Below are 15,233 nucleotides of genomic sequence, written 5' to 3'. Positions count from 1 at the left end.
TCAGGTCTGAGGGTAACTGTATTACTAACATCATCACTCATGGTATTGGGAGCTGGCCTGAGATGTGTTCCAGTTTCAGACCTAGAAATAAGGAAGAAGTAAGTGAATTAGTTATTTTTAATATACATATTTTATACTTGCTTTGAATGTATTTTTTGCTGCTGCTGCAAAGAAATGTTAGTACAAATTTTCTGTATAAAATTGATACTCTAAATGCATGTTGCATGGATCTGGGCTTACACGTTCCTTGGCTTCTTAAATTGATTTTTCTAGTCCTTGTTCTGCATAGTATCTGAAGATCAGAAAGGTCTCTACAAACCTGAGTTAATTAAGCCTCACCCCATCCTGCATAAATAATATTAATCTGTTTTGCAAACAAGGAAGCAGAGGTTTAGAGAGGTTCAGAAGCTGGCCCAAGATCACACAGGGAACCAAGCCACAAAACCCCCAAAATATGTAATTTATATGCAAATGTTAAATAATTAGTTCATGTTTCTCATATTGGATGTATGAGATTGTACAGTGGTGATATGGCTGAATTCATGCAAAATGGCCTTTTCATATAGTCTTTTCCAGTCTGCATTCCAAAGTAACTTTATACTGTGAGATTGGAACAAATGCCGTTTGTACACATGCAATTTTAAGAGTTTCTGATAGAGACAGTTTCCTTCCTAAAAATCAGACAATCCAAATGAGTCAGTTGTCCTGTCAGCATATCCTGAATGTGGGAATCTACAGTAGGTATAGGAGATGCATCCTTTCCATACAGCTGTGGAATGTGTGGATTGCTTCTTCATGTAGAAGCAAAGCTAAGAGGAGGAAGGAATAGAATCACAGAATTGTAGACTGGCTTGGTTTGGAAGGGACCTTAAAGATCATCTAGTTCCAACCCCCCTGCCATGGGTAGGGATGCCATCCACTAGATCAGGTTGCCCAGGGCCTCATGCAACTTGGCTTTAAACATCTCCAGGGATGGGGCATCTACAGCTTCTCTGAGCAACCTGTTCCAGTGCCTCACCACCCTTTGAGTGAAGAATTTCCTCATAACCTCCAATTTAAATCTCTCCTCTTTTAGTTTAAAACCATTCCCCCTTATCCCTTCATTGTCTGCCTGATCAAAAAGTTGCTCTCCATGTTTTTAAAAGCCCTCTGTAAGTATTGACAAGCTGCAGTGAGGTCTCCCTGGAGCCTTCTGTACTCCAGGCTGAACACCCCCATTTCTTTCAGCCTTTCTTTATAGGAGGGGTGCTCCAGCTCTCTGATTGTCTTCGTGGCCCTCCTCTGGACCTGCTCTAACAGCGCCACATCCTTCTTGTGCTGGAGGCTCCAGACCTGGATGCAGCACTCCAGGTGGGGACAATCCCCTCCCTCCACCTGCTGGCCACCCCTCTGTTGATGCAGTTGGCCTTCTGGGCTGCAAGCACACACTGCTGGCTCACACTAAGATTTTAATCCACCAGAACCCCAAGCAATCCTTTGCAGGGCTGCTCTCAATGAGTTCTTCTCCCAGTCTGTGCTCATGTCTGGGATTTCCCTCAACCAGGTGCAGCACCTTGCACTTGGACTTTTTGAACCTCATTAGGCTCACATTTTTTTTTCTTAGTATTGCTTACACTGAAAGTCAGCTCAGAAACCACTAGGGTGAGAAAGTAGAAGGCAGGTATCTAGATACCGTGGGTAAAACTAAGGAAGAGGTTCAGAGGACTGAGAATATGATACCAGCATTGATTTTAAAACTAGCTCTGATCAGTAATAAGCAGTTAGTACATAATGACTGGTTTAGTAAACTGTGGGTAGTGGGGGATGTAATTTCAGTTCTTAGGTGCTTGGTGAGTGTATAACAAAACCCAGGGTGCTCCAGATGGTTGTTGCCAACACTGTTGCCTATTTCAAGGTGCTGTTCAATGACTTAGCAGGCAGAGGAGGCTGAATTAATCATATTATGCTACTACTTAAAATGGCCCTTTCAATTTGAGGTGGAAACATACTGTTACGGTGGTCAGGAATAGGAATCCCAACTGGGCCCCTATTTCACCTGTCCTCAAGGCCCAAAGGGATGCTGAACATCCAGTTCATCAGTTCAGACCAATCTTGGTTTTTATATGTATAGTTATAACTAAGTTATAGATATAGTTATATCTTGTAACTTAGTTATATGTAACTATATAGGTATATGGTTACAGTTTTATATGTATAGTTCAAATGGGTCAGATAACTTAAATGCAGTGAAATGTGGTGTCTTATGTAGCTTTTCATTTATCAGTTATGCCAAAAGATTGCCCCAGGCAAAAGGTGCCATAGCTGCTAAAGCTGCTTTGCTTTAGCAAAGCAAAGATAAAAACTAAGAACTGGAAAATAAATTCCCAAACAATGTTTAGATGCGAGACATGGTTTTGGGGGTGGAAAGGGGGATTTCTGCATTCCTTTAAACCTTTTAACCAAGAAACCTTTTAACCAAGTTTTCTAGTATAATAGCAGTGAGAAGACCTAGTAAAAGAAATACTTAAGGAGAAACACTCAAATAACAGCTTCTTTAATTGGGGAAAGAAAGCCTGGGCATTTCCAGTGTCTGGCAAGGTGTATAAAATCTGATGCATTTTATTGAGAATCATATTAAAAAAAAAAAAGGCAGAATCCTGATGAAAAGGTTACTTATTTCATTTATCCATGCTGTGAAAATAAGCACAATTTCAAGCCGAAGTTGATAAAATTGTTAACTTAGCCTACTCTTAAAAAAGGGAGGGATTTGCAAGAATTACATTTCTACCTGAGGAAATAGTTTGATCTTTTACACAGTTTGATAAAAATCTACAGAGAATTAATTATTGCTAACCGTGTGAAACAAAATTATGGTTTTCACTGAAAATGTCTCAAGACATTGTAAATAGTTGTGCACACGGTGTGATGTTATAACAGGTAACCTGCATTTGTTTTGAGGGCTAAGACTGGCCAATTTTCATCAATTACTTGAAGTGTGGTACCAAACGAAATGGTACTTTGGAGAATATCATTACTGCTTTATGGGTTAGCAACAGTTGGCTGAGCACTAAGCTATGCATTTATTCTGAATGTGTATATTCTGAATGTATTAATGTGATCATCTGAGCATCAATCAACCAGTCAGATGGACAGGATCACACAAAAGCTAATATTCAAGCGTCTCAAAAGCTGGCACAACTGGAATTCCTTTAAATGTTTTGGCATGTTTTGTAATGTTTCTTCATTCCCTGGGTAATCTGCAGTAACATACTGAAGGATTTCTCTGGGACAATTATGTCAGAGCTAAGATATGTAAAATTACAAGAATGTTCATGAGATTTGTCAGTTTTATTTTATTTTTTTCTACTGTGTACTCACTATGTTCTTGTAATTTAGTATTAAGGAGAGCTACTAAAGCCCATCACTTATCAGAGCAATCACAGAAGTGAGGAAATCACTGTTAAGACTGACATTTAATCCTCACCGCTTTGTGCTCCTTATCTCATACGGACCTGTAATATACAAATGCATTCTTAGGCTCCTTTCTAGTCTGTAATTATTCTTTTGGCTCTGACGTGTAAGAACTACGACTATCTCCAGCAATCAGAGTCACATTTTAAATGCAAACCCTAACCTCTGTTTTCAGTTCATTTGACATTCGTATATATGCATTTGACTTGCATACGGGAGAATTTAGGTTGAACATTGAGAGTGTCTCTTGAGGCTGCAGTTCCTTATGGTGAATTTTCGTTCTCTGCCAGTGGGACCTAAAACTGTACTGGGAATCCATCCCAGAACTTCATAAATGCAGGCAAGGCTGAGGAGGGAGTACATGGCTAAATGTGAAAGTGTGGACTTGTGTGTGAGATTGAGGAACCAACCAGTACTTGAACTAGCGAAGTCCTGTCCTCCCCCCCAGTATTTATAATATGTATTATAAATATATTATTATATATACACACACACTCCTGTTCACTTGTTTTCCTCCACAACCTATATTAACCTGCAAGGTTAATATCTGTAACATCCGGACAAGGAAGCTACAAAATAAAATTTCTAACCTACCCTGTACATCTGAGCTTGTCAAGTTAGTACCATACATGTGACAGTAAATTTGACTTTTAAAAATAAAATAAGACTCCGTTCTCAGTACTATAAAAGACACATTTGCCACACCTAGTTTTTCAGTTCATAGTTTGTGTAAAATATGTAGAACTTAAAGAAAAGGGATGCTATCAAATTGTACTATTTCTGGACTTGCACCTTTTTCCCTTCCCTGAAGGTTACAAGAGCATCTCTGATATGCTTTGCCTGTATCTGTAGGTCCATTCCTTTCCTTTTTGAATGCTGCTTGGCACTGAATGAGTATTTTAATTGGACTCTTATAATTAACCTGAGTATCAATAGTTACTAGGAGGCCATCTTATAATAGAAAAAAAATCAGGATTTTTCTCCCCTCCCCATGTAACACGACACATTTACATTCTGTGTTTTGGAATAGGTTTACAAGACAGCATATATGGTTGTAAAACAGTAAATCTAGTTAAAAGGCTATATTATATCTACCTATGAGCTGAAACACATAAGAAAGAGGGAAATAAATGATGAAATCAGCCCATAGCCGTCAATCTGTGGCTTTTAAGACTGACCATGTAAGCCTTCTTAAAATGTGAAAGATGGGATAATAAAAGAGATGGATGTAAAGGATGTAACATAATTTGTTGTTTGTATTGAATACATTAATTAGGAAATTTATTAGAACTTAGTATTCTGTGGGTTGGTAGGGTTTGACCTTCACATTAGATTTCACAATACAGAAGTAGTTACTGAGGACCTTGAGTCATGGCAGTGAGAGGGTGCTGTTTGGTAATAAGTCTCATTAAAACATTTGTTGCAAAGCCAGCAAAGCAATGACAGAGAATGACAGTGGGAACAGGAGCAGTATGAACTGACACTCTTGGTATTTACGAAGTGTTACAGGGAGGATATTGATAATTGGTAGTTCCTGTAAAGAGACTTATTTACCACTTCTTAGAATTTTGATTTTTTTTGCCTACTCTTAAATATATTAACTTTAACTCTATTAATAGATGCTCTCTTAATACTGTGTACATGTACTACTCTTACTCTGTACATTTTGTTTCTGTTAGCTAGTTGCCACCTAGTTTGTATTAAATATTTTGTTCTTGTCATACATATTCTTTGGTAATTCCACACTTTCCCTTTTTCATCCCTGAAAGTATAAAGAATGACATGGGATCATCTCATTGTTTGATGGGCGGTATGTGATAGTGATGGTAGTAAACTCCTGAATTAGCTGTTTACAGACTCCCAGTCTGTTTAAATTCTTGGAGTGGTAAATCCTGCAGATGATGTCTTAAAGGAAACTCTGAATTCTCAGCAAGGGCTTGGTATTGCAGTAATATTTAATGGACAGTATTTCTGCAAGGCCTCAACTAGCCTAAGTTTATGCTGGAAGGCAAGAGAATATATTTGTGGGATTTTCAGCTCCATCTCATATAACAGAAATTCTTATTCTCAGCTGTAGAGATCCTTTAATTATTTTTTTTGTCGTTTTGAGATCTTTGACTTCAGTAGTGTCTTGTGACTTTTATTCTGTTGGGTAATTTCTGCCCTTAAAAGAGGAATTCATATTAGTTGAGTTCACATCCAAGTTGCTGCATTATGATCAAAGTGTCCTCTTGCTCTTTCACTGGCCTGAAAAAAGTTGTGTGGGAATATTTAAAAGGGTCTTGTTTATCCAAGTCTTTAGTTTACTGCCTCTCCTGTGCTCTCCTACTCTTTCACTTAAAAAATCGTAGTTAGTTTTTGCCTCTAGCACTAAATTTTCCTCAGATATCTCACACAGCAGACCCGGTAGCAGCCGTTCCTGGTGCCTTTCCCCGATAACTTGTTTCAGGATGTTTTGCCTCATTAGCCCCTAATGTAATGGCCTACTTTTAGTTTACAGCAATGCTGTTTGTTTTGGATCTGTTTGAATTTGATGAATGCATCCTCTGTTAACGTTGTTTTAAAGATAACCCCTTTTAATGAGGGGTTTGTGGAATGGCTTTAAAAGGGGGAAGAAAAAAAGCCCATTTTAATAAAAATCAAAATGCCGAAAAGAAGTTTTGATTTCATATACCCTCATCCTTCAAACCCGGGTAATGCTTTCAGTGAAAAACCACTCTTTTCTGCCGCGTGACAGCTGTGATGACCGTACAATCGCTTGGCGCGACGGCGCGGGGATGTGAGCGAATTTGTCACCGCGCTGTCAGGGGTCTCGCCGTGCTCCTGCGCCGTCCCCTTCTCTCTGTCAGGATGTCTGACAGAGACGTCAGGGTCTTGGCCTGAGATTGCCGCTGCTTCTCCTTGCGAATCCTTGTCTGTTTCTTGGCAGGCTCTCAGTAATAATAGTTTCAAAGTAACTCCACTATTCGATTCTTTCGGATTTAAAGCCCAACCTTGCTGTTCCTCAGACCGCTGCAAATCTGTTTGCTGGTTTCTTTGACTGAGAGAAGAGACGTGAGGCTGCGAAGCCTGGGAGATGCGGTGGTCTGAGGCCAGCTCTTCCCAAGTCCGCTCCTGTAGCGCTGTGACAGGTTGTGAGGAGGCCACGGTGCGTGCCGTGGGTGAGACGTGAGCCGAGTTCCTGACGGAAATAGTCGACAGTGCATTTATAAAAGTTTTCTCTTTTCTTTTTTACTTTTATTGCTGGAGATAATGTACCACACAGTGACTCAGGCTTTCTGCTCATAATAATTTTTCTTATTGATGGGGAAAAACAACTTTAAATTATTCCACATATCAATGGTCGTATGCATCAAAAACAAGCTAAAAATGCTAATGGCCTCAATCCATGAATATCCAGAAGGCATAAAGCTTTTGTAGTATAAATATATCATTTAATGAAAATATTGAAAAGAAGTGCATTCCCACGAAATTCATCTTTCAGAATGTTATTTTTAATAGATGAATTCGTTGCTTTACCCAGCGGTATTTTTTCTTCTCAGTCCTTTTCCAGACACACAGCCTTATTGCACTCTCTTTTGGTTATGAACAGGACAGCGTTTGCACCAGGCTCTCCCCATACTCCATGGCAGTGAACTGCTACAAAGCATGAATTTGACCTTCCAAATTCCATCTGTACCTTAGAAGGTACCACTTAATAGAGGTGTCTTTTGTTGTATTTAGTTTTGGGAACCTAAAGGAAAAGCTCTATCCATTTCTAGTAACTTGATTGTGAAAAATCAAAGACTTTTCATTTACAAAAGTGGTATCAGTGCCCTCTGAAGTACAATAAATCTTCTAATGTATAATGTAGATAAGTCCATGTGTTTTCTTATTCTTTTGCTTGGGCAAGCAACTTGCGTCATGCATCAATGTAGACACTTGAATAGGAGGTATTCTCTGGCTTTGTTGCTGTGTAGTAAGGCTAAATTCAATAGCACTTGAAAGTGCTCTGAAGTCCTCCAGTGGAAGGGTCTCTTTCATTTGCTTCCAGGAGCTACCACAATGAGCTAATCACTATATAAACTTATTTGTCTTCCAAATTAGCAGGAGATGAACAATCCACTTCTTTCAGTGAGTGAAAATGTCAGGCGCATGAAAGGTAAATCATCCATCCATTTCTGTAAAATATTAACTTCTTTATCGAGAATCCCTTTTTGTTAATTGTTAGGATCAGCAATTAATCTACTATTTTCTTTCCAAAATAAGAGGCGCACACAGTGCTGTTTCCCTGGAGCAGCTCTTGGTGGCTTCCTTGCTTTGCACGCATAGCCGAACAGCCACAAGACTGAGTTATCAATTTTTTCATTGCATCTGTATAGAAGTCAGAGTAACGACTAAGCAGTCTGACGTAGCAGCTAGCAGGAAAAGCATAATACAAGTTTCAGGAAAAAAAAAATCAACCAGAAATCCCATCTTCACAAGGCTCTCGAGATGGGCTCCTTTCCTGCCTAGGACCCAGAGGAACTTCATTTCCCAGTCAACTGGAGGCTATCGGAGGCTGACAGAGAAGATCTGTGATAAGAGTGTCAAAGTGATGCATTGGGGCTGGCTGCCTTGTTTTTCCAATGTATTTCCTGCCAAAGGAAAGTGAAAACACTTTCCATTCTGTTTGTTAGTGTTAAAGCTCTGGTATGACTTCTCCATTCCTAGCCTTCCAAAAACAAGGTCAATTAAAAGATGTTAGATGAGCTTTGGAGAACTATTTCAGCACTGTGCTTTAAATCCATTGTGTTATGAGACATTTCTTGGGTGGCTCATTTTTCCCTCTGCTGTTGCCTCTGTTTCCCTATCTGAGAAAGGAAGCTAATGAATTTTTTTCATTTAAAATGCTCCTAAGTCTAGGCGTGAGACATACTGTGGTAGAAACATTAAATGTCTGTTATTTTTACATGTAAAAAGTGTTTATGTAACACAGCTTTTAAATAGCTTAACAAATCCAATACCTTGTGGGACTCTGACCATGCATGAAAAGTTTCAGACCGTACAGGGAGAAAAAGATAAGTAAAGCAGCCTGTAAATGGAAGCTCTTACCAATCTAAACTGTATGTTATTATCATCAATCACTAAAACCTTTTTCCTGTATAATCTCACTTTTCCATACCCAGTTCATTCAGTGATGCTGTAATTTCAGCATTTATAGCCTCACACGCTTTTGTTGTTGTTGTTGCCTGGTATGATACTGCAACTGTGACAGCAGAGAGTGGATAAAGCAGGTATAACCAGGCTACTACTTCAAGCTTATAGAAAACGTTCTCTTGAGGATGTGATGAAAAGCACATAAGTTATTTAAAACTTGACAGAAATTGGAAAAGAGGTAAAATACATTATGGTAAGACTTTTTCTTCTCTAATTTCTGTTGTTGTATTTGAACTACTCCTTGCTCTATCTTTTTGCAATTCAGAGGCCAGTTCAGGAAGAAATGTGAATAGATACTTTTCCAGCTAGGTAGGGTCCCGAACTAAAGTTACCCTGTTAGCCCTTTTCTCAGAGGACAGAAATCACGTTGTACAGACTCAAACTGAAATAGTGGCAAGGAAAAATCCAGTTGCTCTTTGCACATTTTCGATAGCAGAAACAAGAAGAAAACTGGAGAGTAACAGAAACAAATGTCTCTTGATGTTGCAGTAATTTTTAGTGCTGATGGTGTACAAGAGCAGACTCCTGTGGGCTGTTAGGCTGAAATCTAGTGCAGTGTTAATAAGACGTTGTAACAAACAGCAAAAAGCCACCAGTGCTGTTGCGTTCATATTTCTCTCTGGCAGCTGTAGCGGCTGCTACATACGTCTACTAGAGTAGCAGACTAGTAAAAGCACCAAACCACATTTTGAATCTTTTCCCTGTCTCTCTAGGGAAATGAGTTAAGGATATGTAGAGGAACAATACAAATAATTTTTTTCCTGAGGAAAAAAATAAAGCTTAATTTAAGCCAGTATTGAAAAAGAGATAAAATAAGCTTTAGACTGTTACATGTAGAGGTGTTTGAAGCAGCCCGTACACCAGTGGCGGTTCAGTCTGAAAATAGTTTTTATCAGACCCAACATGTTAGATTTGAAAAATTAGGCAATATGAAGATAAGAGATGCTCTGCCCTGCGTGATAATGTCAAGCTTGGTAAATGCCAGAAATGCAGATGGAAAGGCAAATCAGAGCAGGCAGCATACCACACAGGCTAGGGTAGGGGAGAGCAGATGAGAACATCAACAGAAGAGGCCTACAGAGAGGCAAGAATAAACTCTTTACATGAAAACACTAAGCAAAGGCAGAAAAATAATGTACAGTTCAAGTTCTGAACTACAATACTACTTTCTCCTTCTGGATCTGCAGAGTAAAACTAACAGATGTTTCCCTCTAGTATAAGGGCCTTTATGTTACAGAGTTTTATTCAGGTTATGGAGTTGGATATAAATAATCTGAAGTGTAAGTACATTTAAGGAGTATTTATAATTCTCACAATATATGGCTTTTTATACTTTTTTAAATACGTGATATATATTTTTAATGTATGACTTTTTAACAAAACTTTTATTTTTCTACCAGAAGATACAGATACAGAACCATTGTAATTTTTTTCTGTGAGTTTTATTTGTATTTATTTTTTATTTGTATTTATTTTATTTATTGCTGTGAGTTTCATTTGTATTTATTTTTTTTAGCGAGTTTTATTTGCCCTTAGATTTCAGTGAAGTGGGCATATCTGAATTAAAATGGTATTAACAGAGTGAACAGAGGTGTTAGGATAGCACCTATAGCTACAGAGGTTATTTTGGATTAACACATTTTTCCTAGCATACCATAACAAAACCATAATTTAAGTATTAAACTCCCTTTGAAGCAAGACAAAATGCTCAAGTAAAATTGTGGTAGTTATCTCACTTGCTACTGAAATGCAGCTGTTTCTAAGGATGCAGAATAACTGCAAATACCCTGGAACAGGGTTTTCCCTTGTAAGTATGGGAATAATTTATCACAATGGGGAAAGTAGAATGAATATACCAAAGTACACAAGGTACTACTTGGTCTGTCCGAAGTACGCTGGTTTGGAGAGTAACCACATTCGTGTAATGTGTCCTCCAGAAAACTATACCAGAGTATTGTTTAGATAGTGTTTTTTATTAATTTTAAACTGTTTCATTTGATTATACTGGGGGCCACAGTTTAAAAAGCAGTAAAAAGACCTGGCCATGTCTTGGTGATGTCTAGCTGAAGCACGTCATGAACAAATCGTAATGAAATGTATTCTTGCTAGGTGAACTTTATAAAAAATTATAGTTGCTTACGTAATTGCTTACAAGACTGGATATTGCTTTTGTCCTAGCTGGGAAAGCATTTCCTTCAAATGGTACGTGATAGCATTTTTTTCTTTGCTGTATATTTTTCATAATTTTTTCTTAGAGACTTAATTTCTAATCAACAGAGAATCAGTAACATTTATCAATTTTTATTACAAGCTAGCTTGTTAATTTGATAAAGAGTCTGTCAGCATTTCTTTTGTGTATTTTGTTCCATGGTGTGCTTAAAAAAAACTCTTGCCATGCTATATATTATTTAGTCATTTGTGGCTTGAAACATTGCCTAAACATTGCTAACTTGTGTTTCCCCATTTTCAGGCCATAGCTTTTTATGTCTGACAACTCAAGTCTTGAGCAATAACACTGAGTTCCTGCTATGCTTAGAAAATATCACCCATTTAGAAATATCATCTGCCACCATTTTATTGCACAATGGATAGATCTACTTTGTAGGGTTGCAGTGTTTTGTTTGACTTGCTAGCTGTTTTTATATAAATTCCCAAATGATTTTGCCTTTCATGGCTGATCACTTCTGGAAAAGTCAAAGTGGAAGGTTTCTGGCTGAATTACACATTTAGGAGAACCTTCAAAGAGTCCTTTCTGTATGTGCTTATTGTACTAATATGAAGCCAAAAGTTGTAGAGACTTCAGTGCTTGGAAGTAGTATCTCTGTTGTGTCACCAGTCTTATCTGTTAAATCCAATGAGTGTGAAAAACAAGAAAAATCTGGGTTTCCTTGGCTGTTTCAACAGTATGTTGAGAATGGCCAGATTGCTGCAGAAGATGATTCTCTTGGAAACCTCAACAGCCCAGCCTCCTCATCTGTAGGCACATAGAGCTCCTCTGAGTGTGTAAATAAAAATAAATAATGCAGTGAAAAAATATGCAGAGTATTTTTGCTGAAGTGTTTCAGCTTGGGATCTGACGTAACTAATTTAAATCTTCTGTGGGATTTATGAAGGCAAGGGGTCAGGTTTAAGATGCTTGTAGTTTAAAGCTTTTCTGCTACTATTCCTTTTATACTTTTAGATCCTATCATGATACCTTTTTTTTCTGCAAAGAAAGTCCCTTTTATTCCCTCTTCCTTTCCTGCTTTGAAGAGAACATTTGCTTCTCCATTTATCTGAGGTAATGAGAACAGAGTAGACCTGGATTCTTTAAATCAGTCTAATTGGGCTTCTTTTAGTGTATTGAATATTCCTTTTTTTTGCACAGGACTTTCATTTCTTTGTGCAGTCACTCCATTTCAGGCACTCAGTATCTTATGTGCAATTTTTTTTATTTTTTTAAACAGGCGATTATCATCCAAATGGCTGTCATCTCTATTCTCTGTTCCAGGCTGATTCATGGAGGGCAGCTGTTAAATGGCTTGGCGGGGCCAACTGTGATGAACGCAGCACCATTTCTTTCCACGACATGGTTTTCTCCGGATGAACGTGCCACAGCAACAGCTATTGCATCTCTGCTCAGTTACCTGGGTGCTGCTGGTGCGTTTTTAGTGGGACCTCTTGTAGTGCCATCTCCTAATGGAACATCTCACCTACTGTTGGCATCACAAAGCAACACTGAGCACATCAAGGACCGCATTGAGGCTGTATTGTATGCAGGTGTGTTTAAAAAAAAAAGGTTAATTATAAAACATTTACATACTTTCATATGCCTGGTACTTGTGAAGCACTACCCTCTAGTGGCTGGTCTGCAAAGGAAATGGTAACTATATTGGTGGTAAATAATGAAGTGGTAAAATGTTCTACAATCAGAAGGGTTCATTTTTTTCCCTTTTGTGTAGCAAAAATTATAAAATAATCTTTTGTACAGATTGATTCCAAGTGAAGTAGTTCAGTTGTTTGTATCAGCTGACCTTAGGAATAATGTTTTCTAGGAGAGCTTATGCTTGCCCAGAGCTTCCAAACTGTTGATCACTTCTTGAATTTTCATTAAAAAGAGAAGTCTCCATGACAGGTTGTTTTTTTCTTCTGTTTCTGATAGGATGGAAATCATATACTCCAGCATAAAATAATTTTCTGCATTAATTCAACTGTAATTTATGACTTGCGTGTGCCTTTCAAATGTGATTAGATTATTAATATCTCAGAATCTAATACTGGAATTAAAACTCAATCTGTTTCTTAACTAAAATTTTGGCTTTAACTGAAACCCTCTAGTTCTTATGTGGTGAGGAATTTCAATGAAGTGACAACAGTTTTGGTGCAAAAAACACTGATATAAAATTCACCCGATACAACATAGATTTCCTTTCCTTTCTCTTTTTCATGCGGTGGCTTCACAGCTCTTTGTGTCACTTACAAAAATTAGCAACACTCAGCAGCAAGCTTTAAGGAAAAGAGTTCCCCAAGTGCTTTAAGGGTCTGTGATCTGATTTTTAGTTGATATAGATTGGTATAGCATTGAGAGAACCTAAACTTTACCATGTTACGGCATTCTTTTCCTTATAATTCCAGCCTCTGAAATGCAGCTAAGGCTTAGCCCTATGCATTCCATAAGTCTTAAAGTAGATATATAGTGTAGTTCATAGTCAAGTTTGTGGGATTGAGTTAACTGTTTGTGATCATTTATTTCTGGCTGCTATTCTTACGGAAACTTTGTGAAATTAATACTTGTATTGGGTGAGGTCCAATCTACCATAAATTTCAAAGAAAGCATAGTAGAGTTAGGATCCCATTTCAGCAGGTAGTTGACTCTTGCCTTTCAAATACTTTTTGCTGGACTCAAATTTATTGAAACAAAGAAATCTGGGTTTGGTTAGGCTTTTATCAGAGATAAATCTGATGTTAGAGTTGAGAAATTTCATGGAAGATAAAGTGACCAGTGGGAAGGAAGGAAGGAAAAATGAAGGCGAGTGAGTTTGTGTCCTGCGGAGCAGTGGATAAAAGAGGAACAAAAATCCAATGATTAGAAAAGTGCTTTAGCCCACTCTTTATGGATTTTCCGTGGAGCAAGCAGAATTCGTTTGCCTTAAGGAAATACAGTTTTGTGCCTAAAACCACTTCTTTGAGTCTGTTAGCACTAGAAATGTTGCTTTCAGCAGCCCATTAGATTCATTTTCTCTTCTGTTCCAGGAAGCTTTCCTGAGTATTTTCTTGAGAAGCTGGGAATAGATCTCACTTGCCAGCAAGGTTCAGAGATCTGTCTTGCTGCACAGTGTTTCAGCGCAGCTCTTTCTGCCTTTCTGAGTCAGCAAGGACTTAGAAACAGCCCATCCTGTAAACCTGCTTGGGATTGTTGGTCCCAGCATAAGATCATCCTACAGCAGCTCTTCAGTTTCTTAGGATGTGTGTTTTGTGGGGCAGCTATAGTTCTTTGTTCAAAGTACTTTTAAATACATAGCTGGGGTTCATTGTGCAGCTGCACTTGCAGTGTTAGCTATGTGTCTCAAGGGGTCTTTCGCTGTTTAAAAAGGGATCCTTTTGCTGTTCAGTCACTGAAAAAGAGATGGTTCCTGAATTTCAGTGGCTTGTGGAGAATCACTGTGACAGTGGCAAAACATTCAACTGGTTTGAAATTGGCAGGAGCTGTCCCAAGAGGAGGTTGCTTCACATCCCTTATGGGATTTGTCCCATCACACCTCAGCCCTCTTTTTCCCAGGAGCTCAAGAGGCAGCTGACCCTGCTGTCTGCCTCTTCTGTGCTCTGCTGTGCCAGGTAGGCTCCAGAGGCAGAGGAAAGTCTGTCCTGTGGTGGGTAACAACTTGTGATGGGTACCTCATGGTAGTTGTACAGCTCTGCTCACCCGTGGACCACAAAATACCTCATAGGTGTGGTAGGGTACTATTTGTCCCCTTAAAATCAGCTAGGCAGAAAATGAAAGTCAAACAGTCTTCAAAGATAGTAAAAGTGTTAGAGAATGGGACAGAACAAGGAGCTGGACTCAAGTGTCCTACCTCTTTAGGAAGTACAGCAGAGCTTGGTATGACTTCTCATCTAAGGTGCTATAGGAAAGCCAGTTTCATAGGATAGGCACTCTGCATTCTTGAGTGTTTTGTTTGTGATGGAGCTTGTTGTTGTTGCATGAGGTACTATTAGATAAGCAGCATCCAGAAGTTAGTTGATTTTTAAAACCCTAATAATGTGAATTGTTAACTTGGGATCAGTAGCGTGACAAGAGTGTGCTAATTTTCCAAGGACTTAACCTCAAACACGATTACGAAGCAATTGCTTATAAACCCATTCTGAAATTGCTCTGTTAACTCCAGTTTCTTATGTTTCATTAAATTGCTGTTCCTGTATCTCAAACGTGGACTAAGAGCTCAGCTAAAATATCACAACTTCTTTCCATGTCATCTGTGTCTCTACACATTCCGGTTCACAGCTGAAACAGTACGGATGTAGCAAATCAGGTTTGAGTTGTATTACCTGTATTGCGTAAGGAAGCTCGAATCACTCTGGACTTCAGCCAGAGCTTTTAGCTATGTGCTTTCCTAAATATCAATGAA

The 15,233-nt window shown here is 38.5% G+C and overlaps 1 protein-coding gene across 2 annotated transcripts in view; it reads left to right on the top strand.

Moving 5' to 3' along the window:
- Positions 1 to 15,233, top strand: part of SLC49A4 (solute carrier family 49 member 4) — a gene marked incomplete at its 5' end in the record, with an annotated part of 62,553 nt that overhangs the window by 17,161 nt on the left and 30,159 nt on the right. For both annotated transcript variants that reach the window (XM_080601353.1, XM_080601354.1), the window contains 2 exons: positions 5 to 98; positions 12,119 to 12,387. In XM_080601353.1, coding sequence (XP_080457479.1) covers positions 5 to 98; positions 12,119 to 12,387 — 363 coding nt within the window. The remainder of the gene's footprint in view (positions 1 to 4; positions 99 to 12,118; positions 12,388 to 15,233) is intronic.

Source organism: Anser brachyrhynchus (genome assembly GCF_964034855.1).
Source record: "Anser brachyrhynchus genome assembly, chromosome: 7".
In the NCBI taxonomy this organism is placed as follows: Eukaryota; Metazoa; Chordata; class Aves; order Anseriformes; family Anatidae; genus Anser; species Anser brachyrhynchus.
The sequence above is the reverse complement of the archived record's forward strand: the minus strand, read 5'-3'. Positions and strand labels throughout refer to the sequence as shown.